Raw genomic sequence first — 27,394 nt, 5'->3', positions numbered from 1 at the left:
TAACATACAATAATTTACATGCCAACACACACGCATACATATAACTTAATCTTACTTTTTAAACAATAGTGTAAATAAAAAACTAACATTTTCCCATACATACATACGTTGAATTTCAAAAACAAATATTTTTCATTAAAATCAACTTTAATATTAACAATAATGTAAATTTTACATTATTGTATATTATGATTGCAAGTCATTCTGACTTCAGTTATGCATTTTTTATCTTTTTAAATTGAGCAAGTTAATTGTAAGTTAGCAGTGAACTCAGTAATAATATAGAGTAATACATATAGTTTATTTAAATAAAATTCAAGATTTTGGTCAACTATGTATTCAACATATATGTTAATTTGCAGTTTTTATTTGTAAATATACTAACAGCATTCTACCGATTAAGTTTAATCGTTTCGTTTTAAACGTACACTCACTACCCTGTTTATATTCATTCATTAAATATAAAATAACGGTTAAGAAAAATATAATATAATAATAGTTGAGAGGATATTCACTCCTAAAAGTGAGGAAGCATTCGAAACTCCTAATATTATAGAGGGGGATATGGAGCTTGTTGGAGAAAAATTTTATCCTCATTTCTTCAAAATTTGACTCAAGAGCCTATATAAGGATATTGTTGGAATTGCTCTACAAACATTATAAATGTTCTTAATATACCCAAGCGATTATGCGGAAATAATTATTTTATTATACTCAAATATTTAATTTGATAAAGTTAATATCATGTTGTAAGAAATTATTTATTTTAGACATTAAAAAATATTTTTGTGTGATTTTTATAGTACATATATTTATCCAAAATATATGAAACTTAATCAAATTAATATAACAAATTTATTGTCAAAACGATATGCAATCTCTATTTTTTTTAATATTAATAAAATAAAAAATAATAAAATCATTATTAATCATATTTTATACACTCACACAATGTGCAAAAAATTATTTAAATATATATATATATATATATATATATATATATATATACACAGCCGTGCCTGGTATGGCTTTAAATAAATTACCTCTGTGAAAAAATCTGGCGAATTGGGAAGAGGGTTTTAGAAGCAGTGAAGCATTTTACTGTCCTGGAGTTGCGATACAACAAGTTTACTGTACCGCACGTCACATTTGCTGTTAAAATATCTGCGTGCGCGAGTTTTCTACACAATATTACTACTACAGCTGCTGCCACCGTACGCGATCTTAAGGAGGGAGCTAGGGTTCCATTTGTTTCATATTTCATCCCCCAATCTAAGGGTACTCACTCCTCACCTACTATCAATTACTACAATTCAATTCCCCTTTATTTTAATTTTATTATATGTACATTAATCGTGTGATATTGATAGGGGGGATGGAAGTGCTATTAGAGGCAAAAGATGCAGTGGATTGGACTTATAGAGGCGAAGGAGCTGCTAATCTCGTTCTCGCTTACATTGGATCTTCTCCTTCTTTTGTATTCCCCCCCCCCCAGCCCTACATTTTGCATTTCTTTCGAATATTCACCCCCTGTTTTTACCTTTGTCTATGATTTTTTCGATTTTAGTTCAGTGAACCTTTTTTATATCCCTCCTTTTCTTTTAACTGTTGTGTGGACCATTTGTCCTTCTAGCTGTCTCCATTCTTTCTTACTATGTTTTAGATTCTCTTTTTTCTAGTGTTAAATCTACTCTAGTTCTAGTTTTACTTTACTGGAATAACTAGTTTCAATTGTATTTTTTTACGAGACAAACCAAGGAAGTGTATACAACTACTGCTGCCAGTGTTAGTGGCAGCTATTAAACCAACCATACTTTGTCTTGTACATCTTGTTTTTTAACCAATTTGATCTCAGCTTTTGCTTCCGAAATTATTTTATGATTCTTCAACTCTGTAAAATATATAAACGTTTGCTGGTTTTGGCATCAAATTTATGAGTATTATTTATACGAGTTTCCATTATGTATTGGTAACTGAAATTGACTTGAGATCTAGGAGTGTAGCTAGATCACCTATAGTGCTTACGATTCTTTTTTTGGTATACTCTATTCTTTTGCTTATTGTTGTCTATGTAATCTGTAGGTTGGAAAAGTACTACGTGTGCATAAGGTTTCGACGACTGTATCTGAATGTGAGACTGCCCTCACTGCTTTAACCATTCATGAGTGCCTTTTATGGAAGGAAATCGATGACCTTGTCCTAGCCCCTACTAGGGAAATTGCTGAGCATCTGTATGTGCAACATGTAATGTGCCCACTGCTAGGTCCTGAACATGTTGACTCTGGGGTAAGGTATTTTAGACACGAAGGATGTGCTGTGTGTGTCTGTACATCATTTTCAGAGTCGCGTTTTCAAAATTACAATGAGTGCACTACGGATAGTAGCGTGCCTATTGGTTAATGAAAGCACTTTCTATATTTATAGGTTTATCTTGTTGCTTAATCACAGCCCATTATAATTATTATTTTATAATTTGTGGTTAAAGCTTGCTATATTCTACAAGCTAAAACATTTATGTGGCTCGTACTGCTGTAACGGAATCTTCTGATCTTTGTTCTTGTACATTTGGCAGACTTGTGTTTTTGTGGCCAAGGAATTTTTGGAGGCTGTTGAAAGAAACGTTCTTTCTCAGCGTCCTTCCTGGCGAGTCAATGATGCAAAAGCCAACACACAATGTGAATCTGCACTTCTTTTATCTGATCTCTCAGTCTTTCCCCACAGTAAGAACAAACTTTTATTAGGCCTCACATAATCCAAGACAATATTTTTATAACTGTTTCTACTCTGATAAATGAGGAGGTACTGAATAATAGAATTTCTCCTGTTTAATTTACAAGCTTTCTGAAGTATGTGCTTTAAAGAGATTCAAATGAGAAGAATTTGTTGTTTGGTTAATGTTGATATGTGTACTTAGCAGAAAACAATTGAGATGTCTGGTCAGATCTGCAGTTGATTACTTTTGTAAAGAGAGGACAATGTAACACACATCCAAATTCTTTATATAATAAAAAAAAATAAGATTATATGATTGACATAATGTTGGCAGACTACGATATTACAGTAAAAATGACCTCTATTTTAAAAGAGGATCTCCTGAGTTTGTAATGCATATTTGTAATTGTTGCATGGAAATAATGAATAAACCTCACTAGGCCCTAAGGTTGGAAGGGAGAGTCGTTTTTGATCTTCATTTATTTGATCACTTCTACTTTGTAGTAGGGAGTACTATAGAACAACTAAACATTTTCTTAAACATGGCTGTTATTGTTGATTATGCAATTGAGTTATTTGCGGATCAGGGTGGCCATAAACGTTATCAAGTAGCTGAAGCATAGGCATATATACAAAGGGATCCATGAACGAATAGAGTTTATGATCTATATAAGTATATGAAGCTTGATGATTTGCTTCATGATGTGCTTCCTGCAATTTTTTTATTCTACCCAGGTGCTCTTAAAGATGAATTCTGCATCTCTGTTGAGATAAAGGTACTCTGTCCTTGTTACCTTTGTGTTTTTTTACTCTTGAGTGTTTCCGTTAGTTCAATGTTCTTAAAGAAACAATTTATTATACTTATTTTATATTTATATTTATGGTTGTCCAAAGCAGCCTAAATGCGGATTTCTGCCAACTTCAAGATATATAGCAGATGAAAATTATGTAAAAAGATGTATAACACGATTCAAAATGCACCAGGCACTGAAACTACATCAAGGAAAGGTATTTTTTATCACCCCTCTACTTGATCCTGGAGGACAAGCTACTGTTAGTTGGACATGGAGATTAGACATAATTTTTAGTAAAATTTAGTTCGAAAAGCATCCCATTTCATGGCATTTTTGCAGGAGGGGATATCATTTAATTTTTAAATATAAATCATGGATAACTTTGAAAATTATCCTGTAGAACAACAATAAAAAATCAAGCTTGGGTAGATTTTTCACTACCTGAAGTTAATGTTTTTTTAATATGTTTTTTTTTATTATAATTGTATTTCTGCTATTTTGTCTAATGAGTTCCAAAATTTGTCAGATATCCAATATAAGTGAATATGATCCATTGGATTTGTTCTCTGGGTCTTTAGAGAGAGTAGATAAAGCAATGAAGGACCTTCTTTTCACACCACAGAACAATCTTCGTGTTTTCCTGAACGGTTCCCTTATTTTTGGGGGATCAGGTGGTGTTGCTGATAGCACTAGTTGTTTGAATGAGGAACTACTTGAAGAGGCACTGAAATGTGTAATTCTGGCAGAAGATGGCATTCGTACAACTACTTTCTTACATCTTGTTGCTGAAGCAGTTTCCAGACCAGGATTATTAGATAGGCTTCTTAAGGTCCAGAAGCTTGATAAACTTGACATAGAAGGGGCAATCCATGCATATTACAATGTCATTTCCCAGCCTTGTCCAATATGCAGAGTGTTGAAGGAAGACAAAAAGAAACTTTCAGAAAGATACACCTCTTTGCATTCAGACCCATTAAGTAAGAGCTTGAGAATTGTTAAGGAATATCTGATAGCTGCGACTGCTAAGGATTTGAGTATTATGATTAGTTTTAGACCCACGGAGAAACGGTTCATGGGATCTTCTAATGATATTGTTTCGCTGAAATCAAACAGTCAATGCTTTGAATACAAGGTATGCTCCCTCCAAAAGATCTCCATTTTGCTTTTTTTTTTGCTAAATACTTTTAATAATTAATAAACAATGTAGGGGGTCCTCGGATGGTTCATTCCTTGCCTGATAATTCTCCCATTTTTTTATTGCAACATTGAAATGATGGATTAGGATTAGTACTTTTAATGACATCAACTGTTAGATAACAAGTTCTCTTGATTCTTAGAGTTATATGTATTTGAAGAGAATGTATGTAGCACAGAAGTATTTCGTATTGTTTTTTTAGCATAGAAACCTCTCAATCTGCTGAAGCATTTGAATGCTAATTGAAGTTTTAGTTTCAGAATTCTTAGTATCTTGTATTTCTTTAATATCTAATGCCATCAACAAATGATGCATGTCATTAATCCTGCCTGAACTAATTAGAAAATTTCTGAAAGCTGTGAAAGTTCGCAATCAGTTCGTAACTAATATATAGAGACCAAATCGAATGAAGCCTCCCTTGCTTTTTGGTAAAGCTAACTGAATAAACCTTTGGTAGGCATCATTTATTGACCTGGATATGAAGCCTTTGAAGAAGATGGCTTACTATTTCGAGTTGGACCAGAAAATTGTTAGACATTACTCACAAATGGTTAAATCAAACATTTACTCGGAGAGAGTTGCAAGCATCAAGGATACTCTACACCATGAACAAACAAGTGCAGTGGAAGATGTTTCTCACACGAGAGATTCTTCTGGTAATTGATAGTAAGATTCTATGATTGTCTTCTTCTTGGAAATTTTCGAGTATGTTATCAGTTCACTTGTTTTCTTTTACATGAATTCACTTTTACTAAATATTTTAAGTACCCAAGTACGAAAAATATTTAGTAAATTCTTTGTTTTGTATTGTTATTTAATTTAAGTGTATATGTAGTAAAATATTTCTATTATCTTATTAGTAAATTTCTAGAATTAAAGTATATGGTAATAGACATAGTTATATATTAGAAATTTGAATATTTGGTAATAGTTATCTTTTGGCAATTTAAATACTAGTTTCTTATTATCCAATACTGTATAGAGTTTGCTGCTATATGTGATATGATCATCCTCCACTAATGACAAATTTGAATTATGAATTAATGAAAGTCAATGATGGCTGCCAGCATGGCTGGGATCTTCATGATTGTGTCAACTGTCTAATACACAGAGACATCTTTTCATCTGTAAATAATTCCCGATAAGTCAAGGGTGGATTCATAGTTACTCCATAAATTTATTTGTAGTAATGTATTAATATATTGTTTATAGTAATGTAATATATTATTGTTAAATGTATGAGTTTGTGATCTACACTTTTCAAAGTAATTAATTGAATAATGTTGCTTAATATCTGGCTAATTTAGTTCAGTTAGGTAATTGATTATCTTATAGGTTATTATAATCACTACATATTAGATAAATAGTTATATAATTAAAATTTTATGTTCTAGGCATCTTCATGTAAATGCATTGTAACCTTGCTTCCTTGCACCCCTTGCCAATGTCATAGTGCTTGAAGGAAAACAGGATGAAAATATGTTTTACCCTTTGCTTTCTGCTTATGCTAACATGTCTATCTTGTCTAAGTGTTGTACTTTCTCTTTACTCATAAATTAAATGTGGTATACACACACCTTTTAAGTTCTGAGAGCAATGATAATTGAAGCATTTATGATGTAATTTTGTTGATGCATAGGATCGTCAATTTCTGTTAGCCTATAGGTTTTTTCTGAAAGTCTTTACCAATGTGGAAGGTGGACCAAATCTTCATCTCAAGCACACAATACTATACTTAGAAACACAATTACACATGTACAGTTAGCGTATCTTCTTTTCCTTTCCCTTCTTTCTGTGATACCAGTTCTTCAAACTGACCAAATGTACTCTTGCCACTTTTTATTTTCTAGAAATGTGTTTCCAGTAAACGTTAAACATCAACCATATATTATTCAATATCTACGTACAAATGTGTTATATAAGTACCAAAATCTTTTTTACTCTCCATCTGATTATCTAGATATGTTTATGAAATAGTGCTTAAATATCAACTGTCTTCAGTTGCACAGTTACTATAATTGGCTTATTCTCTGCTGTAGTAATTGGAGCTTAATGGGATGCACCAGATCAGACTTTTCCTTTACTGCAAGGAAAGTGATATGTCAACAACTTTGTTGTCATGCCACCTTTCTGTCTAAATTCACATGCGGTGTTTTTTTGCAGAGTTGGATCTTACATTAACTTAATTCGAAAAAACAGGTGCTATCCAAGTAGAATACAAACCATCTAGAAATTTTTTGCTGTATATTATGTTGTATGTAGTGAAAGATTAGTCGTAAGGCGTACCTGGTTTCTGTAATGTACATTCAGGTTTCTAATGAAGCCTCTAGAACGAGTGGTCTGTTTGGCAAAGTAGTGTAATAGATTGTTTCGTGAAGATGGCCTATATTTCTTTTCGTACGGAAGTGTTCTGCAGGTCGTAATGCCTCTGAAATATTACTTGTTTGCTAGCATAAACTTATAGTGGAATTGCTTTGATGCAAGTTAAAAGGATAATATATATCTTCTATGCTTACAAGTCAGAAATGCCGTATGAACAGGATGAAGACACATAACTCGGCGTAATCTTTTAGTTAACTGTATCTACCAAACAATTGCACTTTAGGCTTTTTGTAGAATAGGGATTAGGGAACCTTGATGGTGGTCACCTCAAAAAATGGGAAACCAGATGGCAGAGAACTTGACGAATACTGATGTGAGGGACTCCATGCAGAAGTTGAAAAGTCTACTGTATGAGCCTAGAATGGTTCTATGCTTTTCAAGGTCTCCCTCTCTCCCTCTCTCTCTCTCTCTCTCTCTCCATCCCTCCCTCCCTCCCTCCCTCCCTCTCTCTCACACACACACACAAAAGTGGCTACTATTCTATTATTGAGGGTGATCCGAAAGCCTAACGAAAACAAAACGGAAACAGGTAATGAGTCTGGTAGGACCATTGAAGATATACACTATATCTGCGGGGACCATTTATGCTCAGTACCCATTGCAAATTACCCTCAGGGAACCTTGATTACAGGGCTTCTGACAGGTCGTTCCTTCTGGATACTGTATATGGTAATTAATTTGGAACTATGCTTCTCAAATATTCTACTGTCAGGAATTGTAGCAGATTAATCACATCCTAGCAAACCAAATGGTCAATGTTCTAGGCATACAGGTTTTTTAACATTATTAGCATGAAATTTACAACTGAAAGGCATGCTGGTACATGGATTTTTCTTAATATCTGACATTAATGTGTTACGGAATGATGTCTCACATATTATAAACCTTACCGTCCGGGGTGCAAAAGAACGAGTTATACACCTTTTAAGAGTATTAGATGTAGTCACTTACATCTAGTAGATGATTGATTTTTTAAATGGGATACTCCTAATGGTACCATCATGGTATTGGCTTTTCCGATGGGTACCATTTTCAATAGTATTGGCTTTTCCGAATGGTACCAGACACCAGTGGTACAATTGAGAATCCCATAAATGCAGATTATTAACATAAGAAAATAAAATAGCAAAAGGAAAACGATTAGAGAGAAGATAGTGAAGATTAGATGATTGAAGATGGATATACCAAATTACTTGTTGCTTAAGAAGAGGAAGATCATTAAACTAAATTTATCTTGTTTTTAATTTTAAAATATTAATGATAGTTAGAAGGAGTTTCTTAATTTGACTAACAATAAGAGTATAAGTTCGATAAGTTAAAAGTCTAGGTGCACCATGAGCTAGTAAAAAATACGCGACGGTACTACTGGGAAAAGTCAATACCGTATCATTGAGAATATCCCTTTTTAAATTTCTATTTACAGGAAAAACAATGCTCAATATGCTAATTGGTGTTTAACTTGGTTGCACACTAGAATTTTTTGGTTAAAAATTGTGGTGCAGAGAAAGTACAAAATTTATGTTTAATGCAAAATGTCAGACCTCTATTTACTTCTAACCGCAAGCATTGATAGTTTACCTACTAAGATTGTCAGACTATTTAGTTTTCTACCAGCCCTCTGACTGGAAATGCATTAGATAAAACCTTGTGAAGGGTAGGAAAGTATTTTCCAGCAAGAAAATTTAGTAATAGAAGTCCTAGTATTTTTATAAATAGATTATTGATTCCATAATATATATGCACTAGAAACCTCCATATCTGTTTGGGACAGAGCTTAATTTGCTAGAGATACCATGTCAAAGGTTCTGTTTTGCTTAAATTACATGCTTTTGTTCTTGTGTAATGTTTATTTGTGCATGTAGTTATTATTATATACAAACTCTGCCATGTTTTTGCTATATTTATATATACTGACAGTCTGCTGTACTTTTGGTCGAATGTAGCAGACTTTATAACCTTATCTTCTGCTCTGCCATTTTGCTGCAGAAAACGGTTGTGTCAGTGGATTTACTCTGTTCAAAGTGCAGGAAGAAGGTGATGAAGTTAATATCGTCAATAGAAGGGATAAATTCTATTGTCCTTGACCCATCAAAAAATACGGTAACTGTAATTGGTGAATCTGATCCAGTATTCATCATTAAACAGGTGAGAAAGTTTAGAAGTACTGCACAGATTATAAGTATTGGGCCTCCAAAGGTAGAAGAAAAAAGGGACGAAAAGAAAGATGCATTTCCTTCTCTTCCAAGAACATGTCAGAGATGTGATGTCTGGTATGTTGTTGGTCAAGATTATAGTCCCTGCCACATTTTATGATGAAAGAGATGCTACATTTTATAAATTTTCGGACAAACCTATGAACTTTAGCTATTTGTTACTGCTACAGTTGTGTCTGCTTGCAGATGTTGATTTAAATTATTAAGAAAAAGAATCTGGATTCTGTCAAACTTGGCCTTTGTCCAAATTCGTATCGTACATGTACCTCTATTTCTCCAGTAATTGTGTGATTAGACATTGACATTGTCAAAATTCTAATCTCTGGGTTTTTCCCTTTGAATGCAACTAATCGTATTCTGTGTGCAAGTTTACTTTACCAGATAGTATGGCTTGATGATTCAAATGGTTATTTAGTTATATCTAGTTTGAAATTGACAACTAGTAAAGGTTAGCTGATCTGAAGAAACCCATAACTAAACAAGCAATAGGCCTCGTCAGGAAAGAGGGTTTCATTCCTCTATTATCACAGTGCTGCATTTATAACAATACTAAGAATACTTAAGATAGGTCTCTATATGTAGATTTGATTACGATATTATGCGAAGAAAAAAATGTAATGAAGGTAGGGCTATGCTACTGAGACCAACGTGAAGAGAACAGAGATTCTTATTGATGAAGACTCAGGAATGGCCCCAAATGGGTGCCCCTAGCACTAGTCAGTCATTTTCATGCCAACTAGTAACAACCGAAATGTACTGATCAATTTTCAAAGTACGTGTATTGATAAATATGATAAAAATTAACGATAAAAATCCTTAACAAGTAAGCATAATATTATAAATATAGTATAAATACACAAGAGAGAAGAAGAGAAAGAGAGAAGAAGATAGAATATATTATTTCCAAGTATGTTTACAAACTTCATTTAGATGGTTATTTATAGGTGTAGGATATACAAGATACATGAACTTGATACATGAACTTGAGAAGTCAACGGACTCATATTTATGAAAGATCAAGAGATTAAATCTAGAAAGTTCTAGGAACATCCATTCACAACACTCCCCCTTGGATGTCCATTTTTCGATAATTGTGCCTCGTTAAAACCTTTCTAGGAAAAAACCCATTGGGAAAAAAATCTAGTAAAGGAAAAAGAGTACATCGATTATAAAAATTTAGTTCAAACGCATGTCAATCTTATGTACCAACTTCTCAAAAATTGATGGAGGTAGCGACTTCGTGAATAGATTTGCAAGGTTGTCACTTGAGCGAATCTGTTGGACTTTAATTTCTGCATTCACTTGAAGATCATGTGTGAAGAAAAACTTGGGGGATATATGTTTAGTATTATCGCTTTTGATATATCCTTTCTTTAACTGCTCGATGCATGCTGTATTGTCTTCGAACATTATTGTCGAAACTTTCCTGTCATGATGCATGCCACATGACTCCCTAATATGCTGACATATTGATCTCAACCAAACACATTCTCGACTAGCTTCATGGATTGCAAGAATTTCTGCATGATTAGAAGAGGTAGCAACCAAAGATTGTTTCACTGATCGCCATGAGATAGTCGTATCTCCATAAGTGAACAAATAACCTGTTTGTGATCGAGCTTTATCGGGATCAGATAAATATCCTGCATCTGCATAACCAGTTAGCACTGCTTTGGATTTATTAGAATAAAATAATCCCATATCAGTTGTGCCTCGAAGGTATCGAAAAATATGTTTAACTCCATACCAATGCCTCCGAGTTGGAGCACAACTATGTCTTGCTAATAGATTTACAGAAAATGCAATGTCTGGTCGTGTATTTTTAGCAAGATACATAAGTGCACCGATAACACTAATGTAAGGTACTTCAGTACTGAGTGCCTCTTCATTTTTCTCCTTTGACCGGAACACATCCTTTTTCTTATCAAGTGATCGAACAACCATGGGGGAACTGAATGGATGTGTTTTATCCATGTAAAATCGTTTAAGTAATTTTTCAGTGTATGTTGATTGGTAAACAAAAATTTCATCTCTAAAATGTTCAATTTGAAGTCCAAGACAAAATTTTATTTTCCCAAAATCTTTTATTTCAAATTCTGCCTTAATATAATTAATTGTTTTCTGGAGCTCTTCAGGAGTTCCAATTATATTTAAATCATCAACATACACAGCAACTATAGCGAATGAAGACTCAGTCTTCTTTATAAATACATATGGACAAATGAGATTATTTATATATCGTTCCCTTAACAAGTACTCTCTTAACCTTTGGTACCACATTCGACCAAACTGTTTTAATCCATATATTGACCTTTGCAACTTGATCGAGTAAAGGTCGCGAGAATGTGGTCTAGATGCTTCTGGTATTCGGAATCCTTCAGGGATCCTCATATATACATCTTTTTCAAGAGAACCATACAAATATGCTGTCACAACATCCATCAGACGCATTTCTAATTTTTCAATCACTGAAAGGCTGATAAGATAACGAAAGGTCGTTCCATCCATTACAGGAGAATATGTTTCCTCATAATCAATGCCTGGTTTTTGCGAAAAACCTTGAGCAACTAGATGTGCTTTGTATCTTATAATTTCATTTTTATCATTTCTCTTTCGCACAATACCCATTTGAAACCAACAGGTTTTGTCCCTTCAGGGGTTCGGACTACAGGTCCAAACACTTTATGTTTATTAAGTGAGCTCAATTCACTTTCAATTGCTTCTTTCCACTTTGGCCAATCATTTCTACGTCGACATTCATCGACGGTTTTTGATTCAAGATCCTCATTTTCTGTCATTAAATCGAGCGCTATATTAGCAAAATTTTCGTCGACGGCAGTGTCATATCGGTTCCATCTCTTTTCTGTGACAACATAATTAATTGAGATCTCTTCACTTTCAACATTTTCAGGTACCTGGTCCTCTTTTGAGGTTTCATCTATCGTGTCACAGGTCTCTTGAGGAGTCTCTTCTGGAGATTTTATTTCCTCTATTTGGGCAACTCCACTTTTTACCCCTTTTCTTTTTCGAGGGTTTTTATCTTTGGAACCGATCGGCCTACCTCGCTTCATGCGAGGTCCTGATTCACTTGCTTTGATTATTTGTCCTTCTGGGACTTCTATCTTTACAGGAGCATTTTCAGCTGGTATGTGTGACTTAGTCACTCTATTTATATCAGTGAATGCATCAGGTAATTGATTTGCAATGCCTTTTAACTGAATTATTTTCTGAACTTCTAGTTCACACTGATTTGTACGAGGATCATAAATATTTAATGTTGATGCATTCCATGTAATTTCTTTTTCCAGCAGTTTATTTTCTCCCCTGATTTTAAGATTATCTTGTTTTCTCCCCCTAAACTTGGAAAAACTGTTTCATCAAAATGACAGTCAACGTACCTTGCTGTAAACATATCACCGGTCAAAAGTTCGAGATACTTTATTATAGAGGGAGATTCATAACCGATGTATACCCCTAATCTTCTTTTGGGACCCATCTTTGTACGTTGTGGTGGAGCAATAGGGACATATACCGCACACCCGAAAGTCCTAAGATGGGAAAATTAGGCCCTCTTCCAAAGGCCAATTGTAAGGGAGAAAATTTATAATAACTTGTGGGTCTGATGCGTATAAGTGTTGCTGCATGTAAAATAGCATGCCCCCAAACTGAAATTGGGAGATTTTTTCTCATAATTAAAGGTGTAGCAATCAATTGGAGTCTTTTAATAAATGATTCCGCAAGACCATTTTGTGTGTGAACATTAGCAACATGATGTTCAACCTTTATTCCAATTGACATACAATAATCATTAAATGCACGTGAAGTAAATTCCCCAGCATTATCTAAACGGATCGTGTCAATATTATGATCCGGGAATTGTGCTCTTAATCAAGTTATTTGTGCAAGTAGTCTCGTAAACGCCAGGTTACGAGACGATAATAAGCACACATGTGACCACCTTGTTGATGCATCAATTAGTACCATAAAATATTTAAATGGTCCACATGAAGGGTGGATGGGCCCACATATGTCACCCTGAATACGTTCCAAAATTTTTGGAGATTCAACTCCTATTTTTGCTGGAGAGGGCTTAATAATCAACTTTCCTTGAGAACAAGCAGCACAAGAGAATTCATTAGTCTGAAAAATCTTCTGATTTTTCAGAGGATGCCCATTTGAGTTTTCAATAATTCTCCGCATCATACTTGATCCCGGATGTCCCAACCGGTCATGCCAAATCATAAAATTATTTGTATCAATAAACTTCTGGTTTATGATAGCATTTGCTTCAATAATACGAATGTTTGTATAATATAATCCGGAAGTAAAGGCGGGTAGTTGTTCCTTGATACTTTTCCTACCCGAAATGATGCATGTGATATTAAGGAATTCTTTATTCTCTTTACTCATTGTTTCGACATGATATCCATTTCTGCGAATATCTTTAAAACTTAATAAATTTCTTTGTGAGTTCGGAGTGAATAATGCTTCATTTATAATAAATTTTGTTCCTTCAGGTAACAAAAGATGAGCTCTTCCGGAGTCTTCGATTATACTTGTACTTCCGGAAATTGTATATACATTACTTTTACATTTTTGTAGATGAGTAAAATATTTTTCATTTTTAAGAATGGTGTGAGTAGTTGCACTATCCACAAGACAAATATCTTCGTTTATTTTGTGATCAAATCGAGAATGAGAAATATCCATAATACTTCAAATAAAAGTACATATAATTAGTAATTTAATGATAATAATCATAAAATGTCTTACACATAAAAAACTTTCATGCAAACAATTATTTATATCATATCTGTATCATTCATATTGCCGCTTCCTTCAGGGATTTCGTAAAAATCAGACGCATCTAAATGTGTCATGTCAGAGGGGTTGTACTCGGGTCCTTCATTCTGGAAAGCTAAATTTGCTTAAGCAATCTTTCCTTTCTCCTTCTGGGATGCTTTGTATAGGTCAGCTAAGTTTTTAGGCGTACGACAGCTACGCGACCAATGACCCTTCATACCGCATCTACAACAAATATTCTCAACATTCTTTTGCCCTCTCTTATCTTTCTCCACCTTTTCATCTTTTTTCACAAACTTCGGGTTGTAATTTGATTTTCCTTGTTTACAAGGATAGTTGTTTCTTACTTGATTTCCTCGACCGCGTCCATGTCCATGCCCAAAATTATAAGTTGACGCATTCACTTCAGGGAAAGGGTTAGAGCCAGGTGGGCGAGACTCATGATTCTTCATCAAAAGCTTGTTGTTTTGTTCAGCAACAAGAAGACAAGAAATTAAATCTAAATATTTTGTAAAACCTTTTTCTCGATATTGTTGCTGGAGGAGTACATTCGAGGCATGAAAAGTTGAATAATTTTTTTCTAACATGTCTGCATCAGTAATATTTTCTCCACATAATTTTAGTTGAGAACTGATTTGAAAAAGCGCCGGAGTTATATTCACTGACGGTTTTAAAATCTTAAAGCCTCAAATGCATCCAATCATATCGAGCTTTGGGAAGAATCACAGTCTTTTGATGATCATATCTATCTTTCATATTTTTCCAAAGTTCAAGTGGATCTTTCACAGTAAGATATTCAGTTTTAATTTGTTTCCCTCTTTAATGGTGACTCCAAGACCTTGTGCGACCAAATGAATTTCAATGTTTAGTATCCATGATAAATAATTCTTTTCGGTGATATCAAGAGTCTCAAATTCAAGTTTGGTGAAGTTTGCCATTCTTAGAAAAATAATCACAAAAATATATTATTATTATTTCAAACATGTATGTTTATCTAATTTTACAAAAATAAAATTGTGATGTCTAAATACATGCATGTGAAGCTAAACAAATTATATATGCTAGAAAACTTATAATTATCATTGATGTCGGTAGAATAAAATATTTCTAGAGATTACCATATAATATTTTGATGCCTATTATATCACAAGTATCATATAATCCATAAACAACTTTGATCACTTGCATCCATGATTTAAAATGAAACTATACATTTACATAAATGCTTATAAACTAATAATTTTGTATATTTTGGGCACATTAAAACAAATTGTTTTGGTAATTAACTAGTCTAACATATGATAAATCTTCTAACTAGGTTTAACATTATGTACATATAAAATAAATACAAGGCGGGACACATGCATGTAATTTTTCTTTTTATTATATGTCTAGTGCAAAGAATTATAGTACCAAAAATGGACATATTCTGAATATATGATTATGTAAAGATATAATAACAAATCAAGTTATCTTAACATAAAAAATTACATACTTAGGTGAGTTAAATGAAGAAGATATGTAGATGATTTTTGTACGGTAAGTGGCCTCCAAACTTTTTAAGCAAATCGTTACGTATTTTAAATATAGTATAGATACATCAAGAGAGAGGAAGAGAAAGAGAGAACAAGAGAGAATATATATTATTTCCAAGTATGTTTACAAACTCGCTATTTATAGGTGTAGGATATATAAGATACATGAACTTGATAAGTCAACGGACTCATATTTATGAAAGATCAAAAAATTAAATTTAAAAAATTTTAGGGACATCCATTCGCAACACATAATAAATTTTAAAAGAGAGAAAAGAGTTTCAATCCGGTGTGATTGTATAAGTTTCTAGTGTGGCTATTACCTATGTAGTTAGGAACATACTGCTGTTTCCAATCATCTAGACGGTAAAATGTAGTAATAAGGCCGAAGAGATGTAGTCACAGATATGACAACATAAGAGATCGGAAACTATAAAAAGAGTTCTTTCAAATCAACTTGCTTCCGGCGCCGCCCTGCTGAGAAGAATCCATATGTCCATGGCCTTTGATCTAGTAGATTTTCTTTAACGATTTTCTCGCGTGCGATCTCTTTTTCTTTCCCTGCTTTTTCCACAATTTCAACCAACAAGAGGGTAAATGTAGAATCAAGAGTTTAAAGAGACTGCATTTTTAGCTTGGAAGACGTATATGCTGTTAGCTTACTACTGGAGTCATAGCAGCTTCTTGACTATCTATATATGCAAGCAGTTCATCCTGCCTCATCAGAGCTTCGTGCAGAGCCTTTAGAGGATTAAACGAAATTAGTACAGAATACAACAGAATGTTTGGCCATCAAACCCGTATAAAATTATTTATAGGAGAGTATGCAGCAAATGCAAGAAGTCGATAATTTAGCTTACACTATGAAGGACTTTAAGTGGTTAGAGAGCGAAAGACAGTTAAGATGCATCCTTACCTTCTTGGTAGAAATTAGTTCAGCTTCTAATGCATCCACACGACAAACAACAGCATTAATCAGCTTCTCTCTCTCTTTCGGTACTGCACATGACTTGACCTGCAACATGTTTACCTTTCCCTCCAGTTCCTGAATCATTTGGAGGGGATTTGAGAGTCTATCTTCATCACGGAAGTCATCATCTAGAGGATCCACGAATTCCTTAATATCTGATAATTCACTAGTCCATGCTATGGATTTCAGGGCTGAAATTGTAGATGCAAATATCTTGTTCATGTGAGATATTATTGAGAGAATGAAAGTGAAAATTCCCATGATGATGACCATAAGTATGGTGCATATCCGAGCACGAACTAGGAAGTTTCTTAAAAAGTGATGTTCCCGGCAAATGAAGTCCTTCTGCATAGCAGAGTATGATTTTTATAAAGATATTGATAAATTATTGCATAAAATTGAAAATGTGCGAAGCGTTGATATAGGGACAAACCGGAAGATCAAACTACCATGCTCAATCAAAAGGAAAATTCATCCAAAAATGAAGTCCTGATGATTTTAATGCCTCGTAAACCCCCTTAGTTTGTAGGCTAATCAAGAAGGTTTGTACTTGAACAATACTGTTATCTTCCCGTGCTTGCAACAGAAAACAATTTCATGTTTCAAGTTCTTGGGTTCATTTCTTGGACAAGTTCAAGATAGAAGTCCCTCCAATTAGGAGATACACAATCAATAGGACAAATTTATGTGATCTGAAATTTGACAATTGCTGTCTTTTATGCAAACCTTGTGAAGCGTAGACAAGTATGAAACTATGAATGTGTTTTGGTGAGAGTGTGCTTGGCTATGTTTATCCGTGATTTCTGAAATCAACGACGAGATGAGGATAAAAACATTGACAAGAACAAGAAGTACATAAAATAAATGAAAACGTTATGCACAAGACATTTTAAGGTCGTCTGGACTTGTGCAGTTGTACTTAAACAATGAAATATAGAATATACGACGTTCATAGTAAACAGACAACAAGAAGAAAGATGATCAAGCATAAGAACTGACAAAAAAATGCCAAACAATCTTGAAGATTGTGTGCTTGTCTTATGCATCATTACATCTCTCACTCACTAGTGCATTTTCCAGAATAAGTTTGTTGTTTCTGTCAGAATTGGTCCTGTCATTTACACACAGTATAAGTTGTTGCATTTGAATCAGCTTAGTAAGCTTATGCACACATTAGCACGCCTACAAGTTTTAGTGCAAGCTCAAGAATGTACAAGAAGCTCTTTACAGGTTAAAGTCTGTAAAAATAAGTTACAGCAGTTGGGCCAACAACTACGATGAGTAACAAAGAACTCAAGGAACTGCATTCTAACCTCTAGATGTGTGGAATGCTTCTGATTTCAGTTCTGCACTTTCAGTCTTATACAACAAATCAACCACACTAGTAGGGCGGCCCTCATTCTGGCTAATTTTTATTGATTAATTCGACTTAGTGTTGGTTGTTTTCAAGAAGTTGCATCTCCCTCCGACATTCAACCATTCATGAACTTGAACCTCTCAGATAAAACATCATAGCTACGCACTTGCAACACTCGCAAATTTCTTAAAATCAATGTAAGTTATTTATTAACAAGAAGAGAAGAGATATAATATTTGTTGAAAGTACATGATTTTATTTATCATAATGCTCTTTCAATAGAGCTCATACAAATTACATACACATTATTATTGCCACATAAGTAGTCTTAATATGAGTTACAAATCCCTTATAATTAAAAATACATTAAAACATGATAAAAGTTCCAACACTCCTGGCTTGCAGCTCCCAACTGGATCACGGTGTGCCTTTTTGTTTTTTTAGCATCAATATATCTGTGTTGATGATAAAAAAACCCAAACACAAATAAGAAACATAAAAGGTTTTAGCAAACACAAGTTTACATAGTTCACCATACCAATAAACCTAAAAATTTTTAGCTAACACAAATTCGCGTTCACACCTGTGGATGAGAAAGCTTATCCTCGTCTGTAATTGTTCCATCACTTTTTGATGTGTTTCCTCTCTGTGTAGAACACTCTGCTGGACTACCCCAAACCATCTGCATGACAGGTAATGTTAGGTTGGATTTGAAAATTATAGAAATAAGTACAAATGCGGGAGCAGCGCCTCCTTACTTCTAATATATTGGGATCATTCCATGGCCCTTTATCAGATCTTAAACAGCCTCCTTGATCCATGCACGTACAAGAACCACCTAGAAACTCTGGCAACTCACTAGCAACAAGAATGCGAAGTAGCTATGAATGAAGAATGACTAGGCTACCGAAGGAGAAGCATTTCAATTGAAATATGTAAGTACTGTCAAGAACATATGAGAGTTACCTCTTGTCTATTACTTCAAGCAATTTGCTCTGGTAATTTTTGCCAAGAACCTGACAGTGGTAAAACGAAGATTAAATAGAGAGGGACAGAAAACAAGATACACTAAAAGACATTACTACTCTAGCGATTTGACATTAGAACGATAAGCGAACTCTCTGAACACACCTGTATTTTAGATTGAGTTGCAGGATCCATATAGTTCTTACAAATAATTTTCCAGGCCAACCAAAAGACAGGACCAGCATTTATAATAAACATTTGATGAAGTATCTGCACAAAATACATACTCAAAGTAATTATACAAACAAATGTAAATTGCATAATAATTATAGACCACTTGACAGGATTTTTTGAGAATTACTTCGGGATAATAATTGAGGTCAATCAACCTCATCTTATCTGCACCTTCACCAAAGGGACCAGCAAATTTCGTTAGGTCCTGCATTAGAAGATACCGAAAGCATATGACACAAAGCGTATATAACAACTCTAAAGCATGACTATATATTTGAATGTAACATAAATTGTAAAAATCTAAATACCACGCCTTGAACATCGAGAATGACTGTAATTGAATCTATATGTCTTTTTGCAGATACTGAGCAGGCTGGAAGCTTAATTAAAACTCTTTTTTCAAAGTCTTGCACGTGATGCTTCGCAAGACGATCCCATGTTGTCACCTGCATAAGCTTACTTGGGTTAATTGTACCTATTTTTTCGAAGTAAATAGGTCTTCCGTCCTTGTCAACACCATGGTGAGCGTGGCAGTAGTATTTTTGGACTTCATCCAGCTCGGGAAAATTAAAATCCTGATATGAAACATTAGCAGAAACATTTAAAATCCCTTGAAACTCTTACATCCATAGAGTGAGAGCACATAATACACACTATGAGATGGGCATCAAACATGAAAGCTAAGGTTTATCTGGTTTATGTCAAACTGCCTTGATTGCATCAATTAGTTATTGACAATTTCAATGATATTTTCAGTCATTCCTAGAGTTCCCTTTTCATCTTTTTGCAAATACAATAGAACATACGAGGTGCGGAGAATGTCATTTCAATTTTTGAGATACTACATTATGCTCTAGTCAGCACAATCTAATCAAAAGAAGTACATAAAAATGTAACATGAAATACATGTATCATGCATATATTGAAACGAAGCAAGAAAAATCCTTGCAGTGGCTATAACCAATTACATTACAATAACATTTTTTCAAATAGGAAGATTGTATATCATTAGGAATAAGGGCAGTAACAGAGGCGTAAATGTTATGGTATCCCCCAGAAATGATCTTCATAACTATAAAATAGAGTGCAGGTACTCTCAAAATTTTCAAACACCTGAGTTAAGTTTACAATTATGAACCAGACCAAACAATATTGTAACTAATCGATTTTTGCGTTCTGTTTTCCTTTTTAATTCTTTTTAAGTTCTGATTAACCACTAAAAGATTGATGAAAGTGCAGGCACTCTCAAAATTTTCAAGCACCTGAGTTAAGTTTACAATTATGGACCAGACCAAACAATAGATTAATGAATATCTAATATATCAGCATCAACCACTAAAAGGTAGCGAGTCCAATGAGAAAACCAGTGTAAGAGAGCAGCACATTATATTAGCCAAGAAAATCACCTCTAAAATAGTATCAGTACCAAAGTCTAGTCTCCACTGAAGCATATTCGCCCACATACACTTAGTTTTCTCAACATTAAACTTTCTGGCTTTCAGGAACCTGGAAATACCGAAATTAATCAGTTGAAAGCTGTTGGACAGTGACCAACTAGTGCAACAATTTTAACTGAAAAGACATATTTTATAGCAAGCCACCTAGATAAATGTTATGCACACAGTTTTGATTTCAACTTTGACATAAAAAAAAGGAGGAAGAAAGAATCTTCTAACATACGGTTTCCCACTATTGAACAAGTAAAATAGAAAATTATATAATTTTCCAAGGGGGTCACAATAAGAAATTTGGATAGAAATTCTGTAGCAAAAAGGTAAACAACGTATAGTAACCTAAATGAGCGGCTTTTCAATGAACTAAGTTTGTTATTGTAATCTAGTTTGGCAACTTGTCAATGAACTACGTTTGTTCAATAAATTGAAGGAAGGAGAGAATTCACCTCAGCATCATATGTTGGTCATCAAATCTAGCGGGTAGCAAGTTTTCTTTAACTAATGCATGTCTGAAAGCTTCTATTGCCTTTAGCTCCTCGGAACTTAGGAGGCTCTCTGTCCCAAAAGAAACCTTGTCATCACCCTTCATCCTGTTTTTACTCCTGGTTTCCTTTCCTACAGAGATCTCCAAGTCATTAGGTGCATGCATCTCTTTCTCCTTTAAAGTTCCCTCTCTCGTATATTCATCTCCTGCATTTTGTTGATCTGATTGCAATTCTTTTTTTTCTTCATAAGAAATGGAGCCTCCATTGCCTACAAACCAAAAGAAGTATTGTAATTGCAATCAGAAAACATATATATAGTCTAAGAGATAGCCAAGAAGTAATAATTCTGAAGTTTCAAAAGTAATTTGCTTTCAGGAGACATAAAAATACACATGGAACTAAGTTGATGTAACCCACAAGTCACAAAACCAGTTTAATGGGTGCCAATTAAGACATAAAACCTCGACCGAAGTTCATATCATAGGGTTTTCTGTATGTACTAAGATTCGATGAGTTATCCGAGATTAACATCCTCTAGAGAACACAAACCCACAAACACATAATTTCTTCGCATATGCATAGACTAAATTCTCTATTATCTGCGCATTAAAATTATGAGTAAATTCATATAATGATATGATGACATACAAATCACTATGCATATTTATGATTTCAGTCATAAAAAGGCTGAGAAATCAGTAAAAGAATCATTGTGCAGTCAGAGATTACCAGGTCTTTGAAAGCGATCGTAACCTCCTGACATTTTTCTGCTAATTCAAATTTGGTGCCAATAAGAGTAATATTGATATCCAAATTATGCCTGTATACCATGATAACTTTGAAGAATTAGAAAGTCTGTATTTATAAGGCAAATTATGAGTGCTATTGTTCGTCCTGTTATCTTCTTATCTGTAAACTGTAACTCTAAAACTTGTACTCCCCAACTAAAATTGCAATATCAACTATGACGTTCATTTCCATTGGACTTTGTTCTATCTTTATCCATTATCATAAAGAGAGAGACAAATATTTACGCATATTCTCAACCAGAAACAAAATATCACGCAGTGATGTCATTTAATATGAAAATTTCTCCCATTTGACCATGTATACATGAAATGAAGTACCTTATCATATAACTCTTCTTTTGTTCTGTTATAAATGTCAGGTCATATGTTCACGTCCTGAACTCATACTCTATATTTAGCTTGTCAAACAAAATAGATAGATAAAAATCAAATCAATCGATATACAACAGCATTTCTTTATTGTTATAACATTACTTTAAATCGTATGATATTGTATTTCGACCAAACACAATGGAAAATTATTATTTACCTCAGTGAGGACCTAATTTTCTTTGATAATTCTCAACTGTTATCAACTACATAATTGTGAAAACAACTTGTGCAGCGGTTATGCCTGGCTATTATGGGCTAAAGGACTTGCCTGAAGCGCAGTTCTTGGATTTATACATAGTTGATTATTTTTTACATAAGGCACATTCAAACTTTTTAACTCGCTTGCAGCAGGAACTGTCAATAAAATGCAGATGTTTTGATATCTGAACGAATTTGTGAAATTTTTCCTGTCAATGACTAAGCATGAAAAAGGTTTAGAAGAAATCAATATTGGTTTACACCATTTCTGCTTGACACTTTGAATTTCCTAGCACCAGGGCAGCAAAACTTCTTAAAATAGTCTAAGACTTCATGCATATAACTTTAGGCAGAACTTCTTAAAACAGTCCAACATTTAGGCACATGAATTTAGGTCTATCTATTAGTGTTTCCTTTAGAACTTAAAAGAATTAGTTTTGCCATTTAAAAATGCTAGCAGTGCTGATTCTTTGTTTGCCTTCCATCTCGATAATGTATTTCAATATTTAAGTTAAATGATTTACAGTTATGTTATAAATATGCCAGTGAACGGCTCGACAAATATCCATTTATAGTCCCTTTTATATTTGCGTGCTACTGCCATTTATTTATCTTTCATTAGAATATATTTTAAACAGAATTATCCATCCGAGGTTTATACTTTCTAACAATTTCTAAAACTTAATAGTTAGTCTAATAAACAATAATAATTGAGAAATGACTGAACGCAAATTAACCAAGAGGGTACAATGAAAACAGAAAAATACCGATTAATCTGACATTAGTTTTATGAATTTGTTCATATTAAGAGGATGATATACAGATATCCAGAAGTATTTTACAGGTAAGTACTTATGTATTAATCCTTATTTCCAATATCTATGAGAAATTTTCTTATTCCTGTAGAAGTGGCTCAAGAGATAAGAAAACCGATCAGTTGGTTTTTTTAAATCAAATGCTTTTGGACATGCTTAAACTGTTCAATACCTTGTAAGCCCAGTTCATCTTCGACCAAAAATGGTTTAATTTGTTCCTCCTGTTCCCCGGTGAGATAGAAAAAATCAGAAGAAAAATTACAACTAGAAAAATTAAATGAGGCCAGACATTGTAACAAAATTAAGTAACCTGGACCTAACATTAAGAAAAGCATACCAATTACAGGGATTAGCCAGATGTCAGATATAATGGAACTTAAATTGCTTTCCTACATAAATTTCACTATCTGCGACTGTATTCCTTTCCTGGTCAGATCCCTGAAAATATTCAGTGTTATTAGTGAACTCCTCATAATAAATTATGTCATGAGGAAAAACAGGAACTCATTTACCAGGTGTGTAAGATTCCGTGGGAAGCCCTCAGTACTCTGCAATGGTGATCAAGTGTCGAGCAATCCAACATTTTTGAAGTGACTGTGGTCTGGAGATGAGAAAGTTTTACTATAGACAAAAAAGATGAATAAAAATTCAAGGAAAGTCTTTAAATCAATTCTTTAATTTATCTATCTACTAGTAGAACCCCTGTATATAAGTCCTGATAAATGCATTAATGACAGAACCTCTATTATTAGGATAAAGCTACACAGGTGATCAAGGCCCTTACAGTTCATCAAAGATAGCTGCAACAGAAGTTATAACTGAACGGATTTTAGTTTCATACCAACTCCAAGTTTATGTTTTCTAATGTTAGTTCAGAATTCATGATTCCTGACATTTTGTAACATGAAACAGCATGCTACACGTTGTACTCGAGAACAATCGTCGTAGCATCTGTCAATTTCTGTTTTCTGCCTATGCCCTCTCATAACCAAAACCATAATTACAGTGTGTTTTCGAACTAGTGCAACAAGTACATCTATACATGCTAAAAGACACAACATCTCCAATTTGCATATTTTGGTCCAAGGAATATAAATATTCATATGCATATTAAATTTATCTCCTTTGAGAATAATAACTGAGAACGGAAATCAGATTTAGAATTGTCGATAATTTAGTAAATACCTGATTAGCTACAGTTGCACAGGAATTCACATATTCCTCTTCCTTATGTTACCATTACCATCATAAATACGATGAGCTGACAATAAATTTACAACCTTCACATTATGCAATCGCAGTCGATGACATTCAACTCCTACCACAAATTATCCTTTCACACCCCAAAATCCACTAGGTGAAAAATTCTACATTTCCTAACAGGTCCATTAACAGGCAGCGTCCGGACAATAATTTGGGCTGCATGAACATCATCAGGAAATTAACATGAACATTAGTAGAGAACTCATCTATCACCTCTAATAAATCAGGACCAAGGTACATTTACTATGCACAAACATACACCAAATCAGAACAGATCTCCTGTCTCACCATTATAGAGTGGATAATTTCAAACAAACACAAACAGGAACCTACATAAAGAAGTTCTGCATTTATTTTGGTACTTCATTTTTCTTTTTTGCTATGTTATAGTGGTCCATATTTCAGTGAGTAAGGGTTGGATTTCCACCAGGCCCTGGATTAGAAAATGCTATGGTGAGTACTGAGTAGTAAGTAGTACACAGTTCAACTCACATAAGTAGTTTTCGAACATCTATTTGTGACTATGAAAACAATTGCAATGATCCATGCTCTTATTACATAATTCAGTGAGTCCATTTTTCAGTTTGGGACAGAGTAAATGGCGAATCTAGAAGGAGGAATAGGCGAACATGTCCCCTAATTTTAAAAATTAGTAATATACACAATGAATTTTGACTGGACATGAGATTTTTAGCAAAATGTTGTGAGTTCGAATTCTAAAAGACGCTCAATCTTCATCGGTGGAAATTACACACTTGAATTCTTATACATTGTACTATTATCTATTGCGATTATAAGACAAATGTTAAAATAATATTGCCGTGCCTCTTTGAGAATATATACTCATTTGTAAAGCGTATAAGCCAGATTAGTCATAAAAAAAATATTGTCGTCCCCCTTGAGAATTTGTGGTTAGAAAGCGGTAGTATAATTTTACTGCATGCATAAATGCATGTCCTCGTCTCCATATGACATTTTGCTAGTAACAACAAAGTCTCTTGGATACAGAATCAGAATCTACAAAATTGTTTGCTTTATATAAACACTGCTTACTGAAATCTTGCTGGTCAATTCCCCCTTTGAGTCAATACGTGCCCTGATTTAAACATTTAGAAACAGTCTTTCCCATATCCCAAATAATACTCCTCATACACAAAAAAACAAAAAGAAAAGTTTAAACTGATCCATTTATCAATTTATAAACTGTTACAATGCTTTGATGAAGACCATGCGTAGACTAAAGGTCATCATAAATATACATGTAAAAGTAGAATCAAAATGGCTTTTGTAAAGAGAATAAAAGAAGGTACCAAACATTGAGGCAGCCGAGGGCATGCATCAGCCAGATTGAAGAACACGAAGGTTATATGGTGCTCGATCGAATTACTGTAAATATTGATTAAAGAAAATTGTGGAAATGATAAAAGACTAAAAATTGTTGAGTCTTTTTAGAAGAATATGCAGAGTGATTGACTATTCATAATTCTGTGTATACTGTAACAGTGATGTATTTGATACTAGAGTTCTGCCGGGCCGGAGATGTAGAGGCACTCCCGGGTTCCATGTTTGTGAACTCGACCAGGACTTAGAGTTTATAAGAGGACGTAGAGTTTAGAGTTTATAAGAGGGGTGCAGACAATGATAATAATAAGAGTGTTTGAGAATAGTGTTTGAGAATAATAAGAGTATTTGAGAATTTTATGCATACAAGTCAACAATTAATGTGTATTAAATTGCTAATTTTTTCGGACTAATATATAGGGGGTTGTTGGGTCCAATATACATTCGGTTGGGTTTAGACGTTATATGCTCTTGTAAATTCACACAACTTTAAGATATATCAAATACAATAAATAATAAAATAAATTATAAGTCCGAAATATTTTTAATTTATTTTACTAGTTATTTTTGGATATACGATTTTCTTGCCTTTTTCACCAAGGTAGATTGATTAATTTATTAACACAGTGATCTTTATCTTTCATTTTTGAATCCAGTTTCTCAACTCACATCTTTATTTAATTTCAACCATGTATCTTATATCAATTCGAAACACCTTACAACTTTACCTTATTTTTTTCATTCTAAAAGATTTAATCCTGATTCGTTTCATGATATTTCAGAATTTAACTTATGTAAAAATAAATTTGTTAGGTGAAAATGCTCTAAATAAAATCAGGGGAGAAAACATGGCGTCATGATATGTAGGATGTCAGGATCTACATATAGTCAGGATAAACACAGGCGTCAGGATATGTGTGATTATCAGGATATCTAGAATAAATCATTATCTACTGATTTATACAGTCCCAGTGTTTTAGGAGAGATTGATTTGTCGGTTCCTGACTTGTAGGAACACAGCTATTGATTAGGATATGTATGAGAACATAATAATCATCTCTATAACATATCTTGTAATTGATAGAGCATCTGTTTAGTATATAAACACATAATATGTTATTAATTAGATTAGTTTTATCACGATTATCATTGTAACCGAGCACCTATCAAGAATATCCGATTTTTTTTAGAGAGTTTTGTAACAGTTTTATCAGAATTAATAAACTGTTATTATATCTTACATCCTAATTTTGATTTATTGGTATAATTGTATCCAACCCCCTTAAACAATTATATCTTTACCGGGTAAAAAGTGGTAAAAAGTGGTATCAGAGCGGTCTGATTTAATTTTAAATTTGTTAGGTGAAAATGCTCTAAATAAAATCAGGGGAGAAAACATGGCGTCATGATATGTAGGATGTCAGGATCTACATATAGTCAGGATAAAGACAGGCGTCAGGATATGTGTGCTTATCAGGATATTTAGAATAAATCAT

General features: G+C 33.7%; 4 protein-coding genes and 2 long non-coding RNA genes across 11 annotated transcripts; 2 read left to right on the top strand and 4 right to left on the bottom strand.

Moving 5' to 3' along the window:
- The first annotated feature begins 1,049 nt into the window (after nt 1-1,049).
- LOC141721220 (inositol-pentakisphosphate 2-kinase-like) lies at nt 1,050-7,436 on the top strand. 6 transcript variants are annotated; one of them, XM_074524041.1, is made up of 9 exons: nt 1,050-1,278; nt 1,371-1,477; nt 2,083-2,286; nt 2,573-2,720; nt 3,448-3,488; nt 3,610-3,720; nt 4,033-4,638; nt 5,159-5,357; nt 7,242-7,436. In XM_074524041.1, exons 2-9 carry the CDS (start codon nt 1,376-1,378, stop codon nt 7,244-7,246), a joined length of 1,416 nt encoding a protein of 471 aa, XP_074380142.1. In that variant the 5' UTR covers nt 1,050-1,278; nt 1,371-1,375; the 3' UTR covers nt 7,247-7,436. The 6 variants fall into 6 exon arrangements, with proteins under 6 accessions (XP_074380142.1, XP_074380141.1, XP_074380138.1 ...); XM_074524040.1 differs by having other exon boundaries at nt 1,051-1,278; nt 5,159-5,367; XM_074524037.1 differs by lacking the exon at nt 7,242-7,436 and adding an exon at nt 6,741-7,078 and having other exon boundaries at nt 1,051-1,278.
- Nucleotides 7,437-7,439: 3 nt separating this feature from the next.
- On the top strand, nt 7,440-9,206 carry LOC141721221 (uncharacterized). The gene is made up of 3 exons (XR_012574675.1): nt 7,440-7,464; nt 7,613-7,726; nt 9,070-9,206. It is a non-coding gene; the product is annotated as an uncharacterized LOC141721221 (long non-coding RNA).
- A 5,018-nt stretch (nt 9,207-14,224) lies between these two features.
- LOC141719842 (uncharacterized) lies at nt 14,225-14,686 on the bottom strand. The gene has a single exon (XM_074522210.1). The coding sequence runs from the start codon at nt 14,684-14,686 to the stop codon at nt 14,225-14,227; it is 462 nt and encodes a 153-aa protein (XP_074378311.1).
- A 1,185-nt stretch (nt 14,687-15,871) lies between these two features.
- Nucleotides 15,872-16,863, bottom strand: LOC141721219 (phosphatidylinositol/phosphatidylcholine transfer protein SFH8-like). The gene is made up of 3 exons (XM_074524036.1): nt 16,551-16,863; nt 16,298-16,375; nt 15,872-16,195 (listed from the first exon to the last, which is right to left on the bottom strand). Exons 1-3 carry the CDS (start codon nt 16,824-16,826, stop codon nt 16,145-16,147), a joined length of 405 nt encoding a protein of 134 aa, XP_074380137.1. The 5' UTR covers nt 16,827-16,863; the 3' UTR covers nt 15,872-16,144.
- Nucleotides 16,864-18,223: 1,360 nt separating this feature from the next.
- LOC141721218 (phosphatidylinositol/phosphatidylcholine transfer protein SFH6-like) lies at nt 18,224-21,984 on the bottom strand. The gene is made up of 10 exons (XM_074524035.1): nt 21,830-21,984; nt 21,062-21,368; nt 20,568-20,667; nt 19,470-19,736; nt 19,289-19,366; nt 19,093-19,197; nt 18,928-18,977; nt 18,720-18,819; nt 18,545-18,643; nt 18,224-18,416 (listed from the first exon to the last, which is right to left on the bottom strand). The coding sequence occupies exons 1-10, from the start codon at nt 21,861-21,863 to the stop codon at nt 18,408-18,410; spliced, it is 1,149 nt and encodes a 382-aa protein (XP_074380136.1). The 5' UTR covers nt 21,864-21,984; the 3' UTR covers nt 18,224-18,407.
- Nucleotides 21,985-23,391: 1,407 nt separating this feature from the next.
- LOC141717224 (uncharacterized) lies at nt 23,392-26,174 on the bottom strand. The gene is made up of 5 exons (XR_012573560.1): nt 25,868-26,174; nt 24,480-24,713; nt 23,807-23,915; nt 23,632-23,732; nt 23,392-23,515 (listed from the first exon to the last, which is right to left on the bottom strand). It is a non-coding gene; the product is annotated as an uncharacterized LOC141717224 (long non-coding RNA).
- Between the last annotated feature and the right edge of the window lie 1,220 nt (nt 26,175-27,394).

Source organism: Apium graveolens, chromosome 4 (assembly GCF_009905375.1).
Source record: "Apium graveolens cultivar Ventura chromosome 4, ASM990537v1, whole genome shotgun sequence".
NCBI classification, from domain to species: Eukaryota; Viridiplantae; Streptophyta; class Magnoliopsida; order Apiales; family Apiaceae; genus Apium; species Apium graveolens.
The sequence above is the reverse complement of the archived record's forward strand: the minus strand, read 5'-3'. Positions and strand labels throughout refer to the sequence as shown.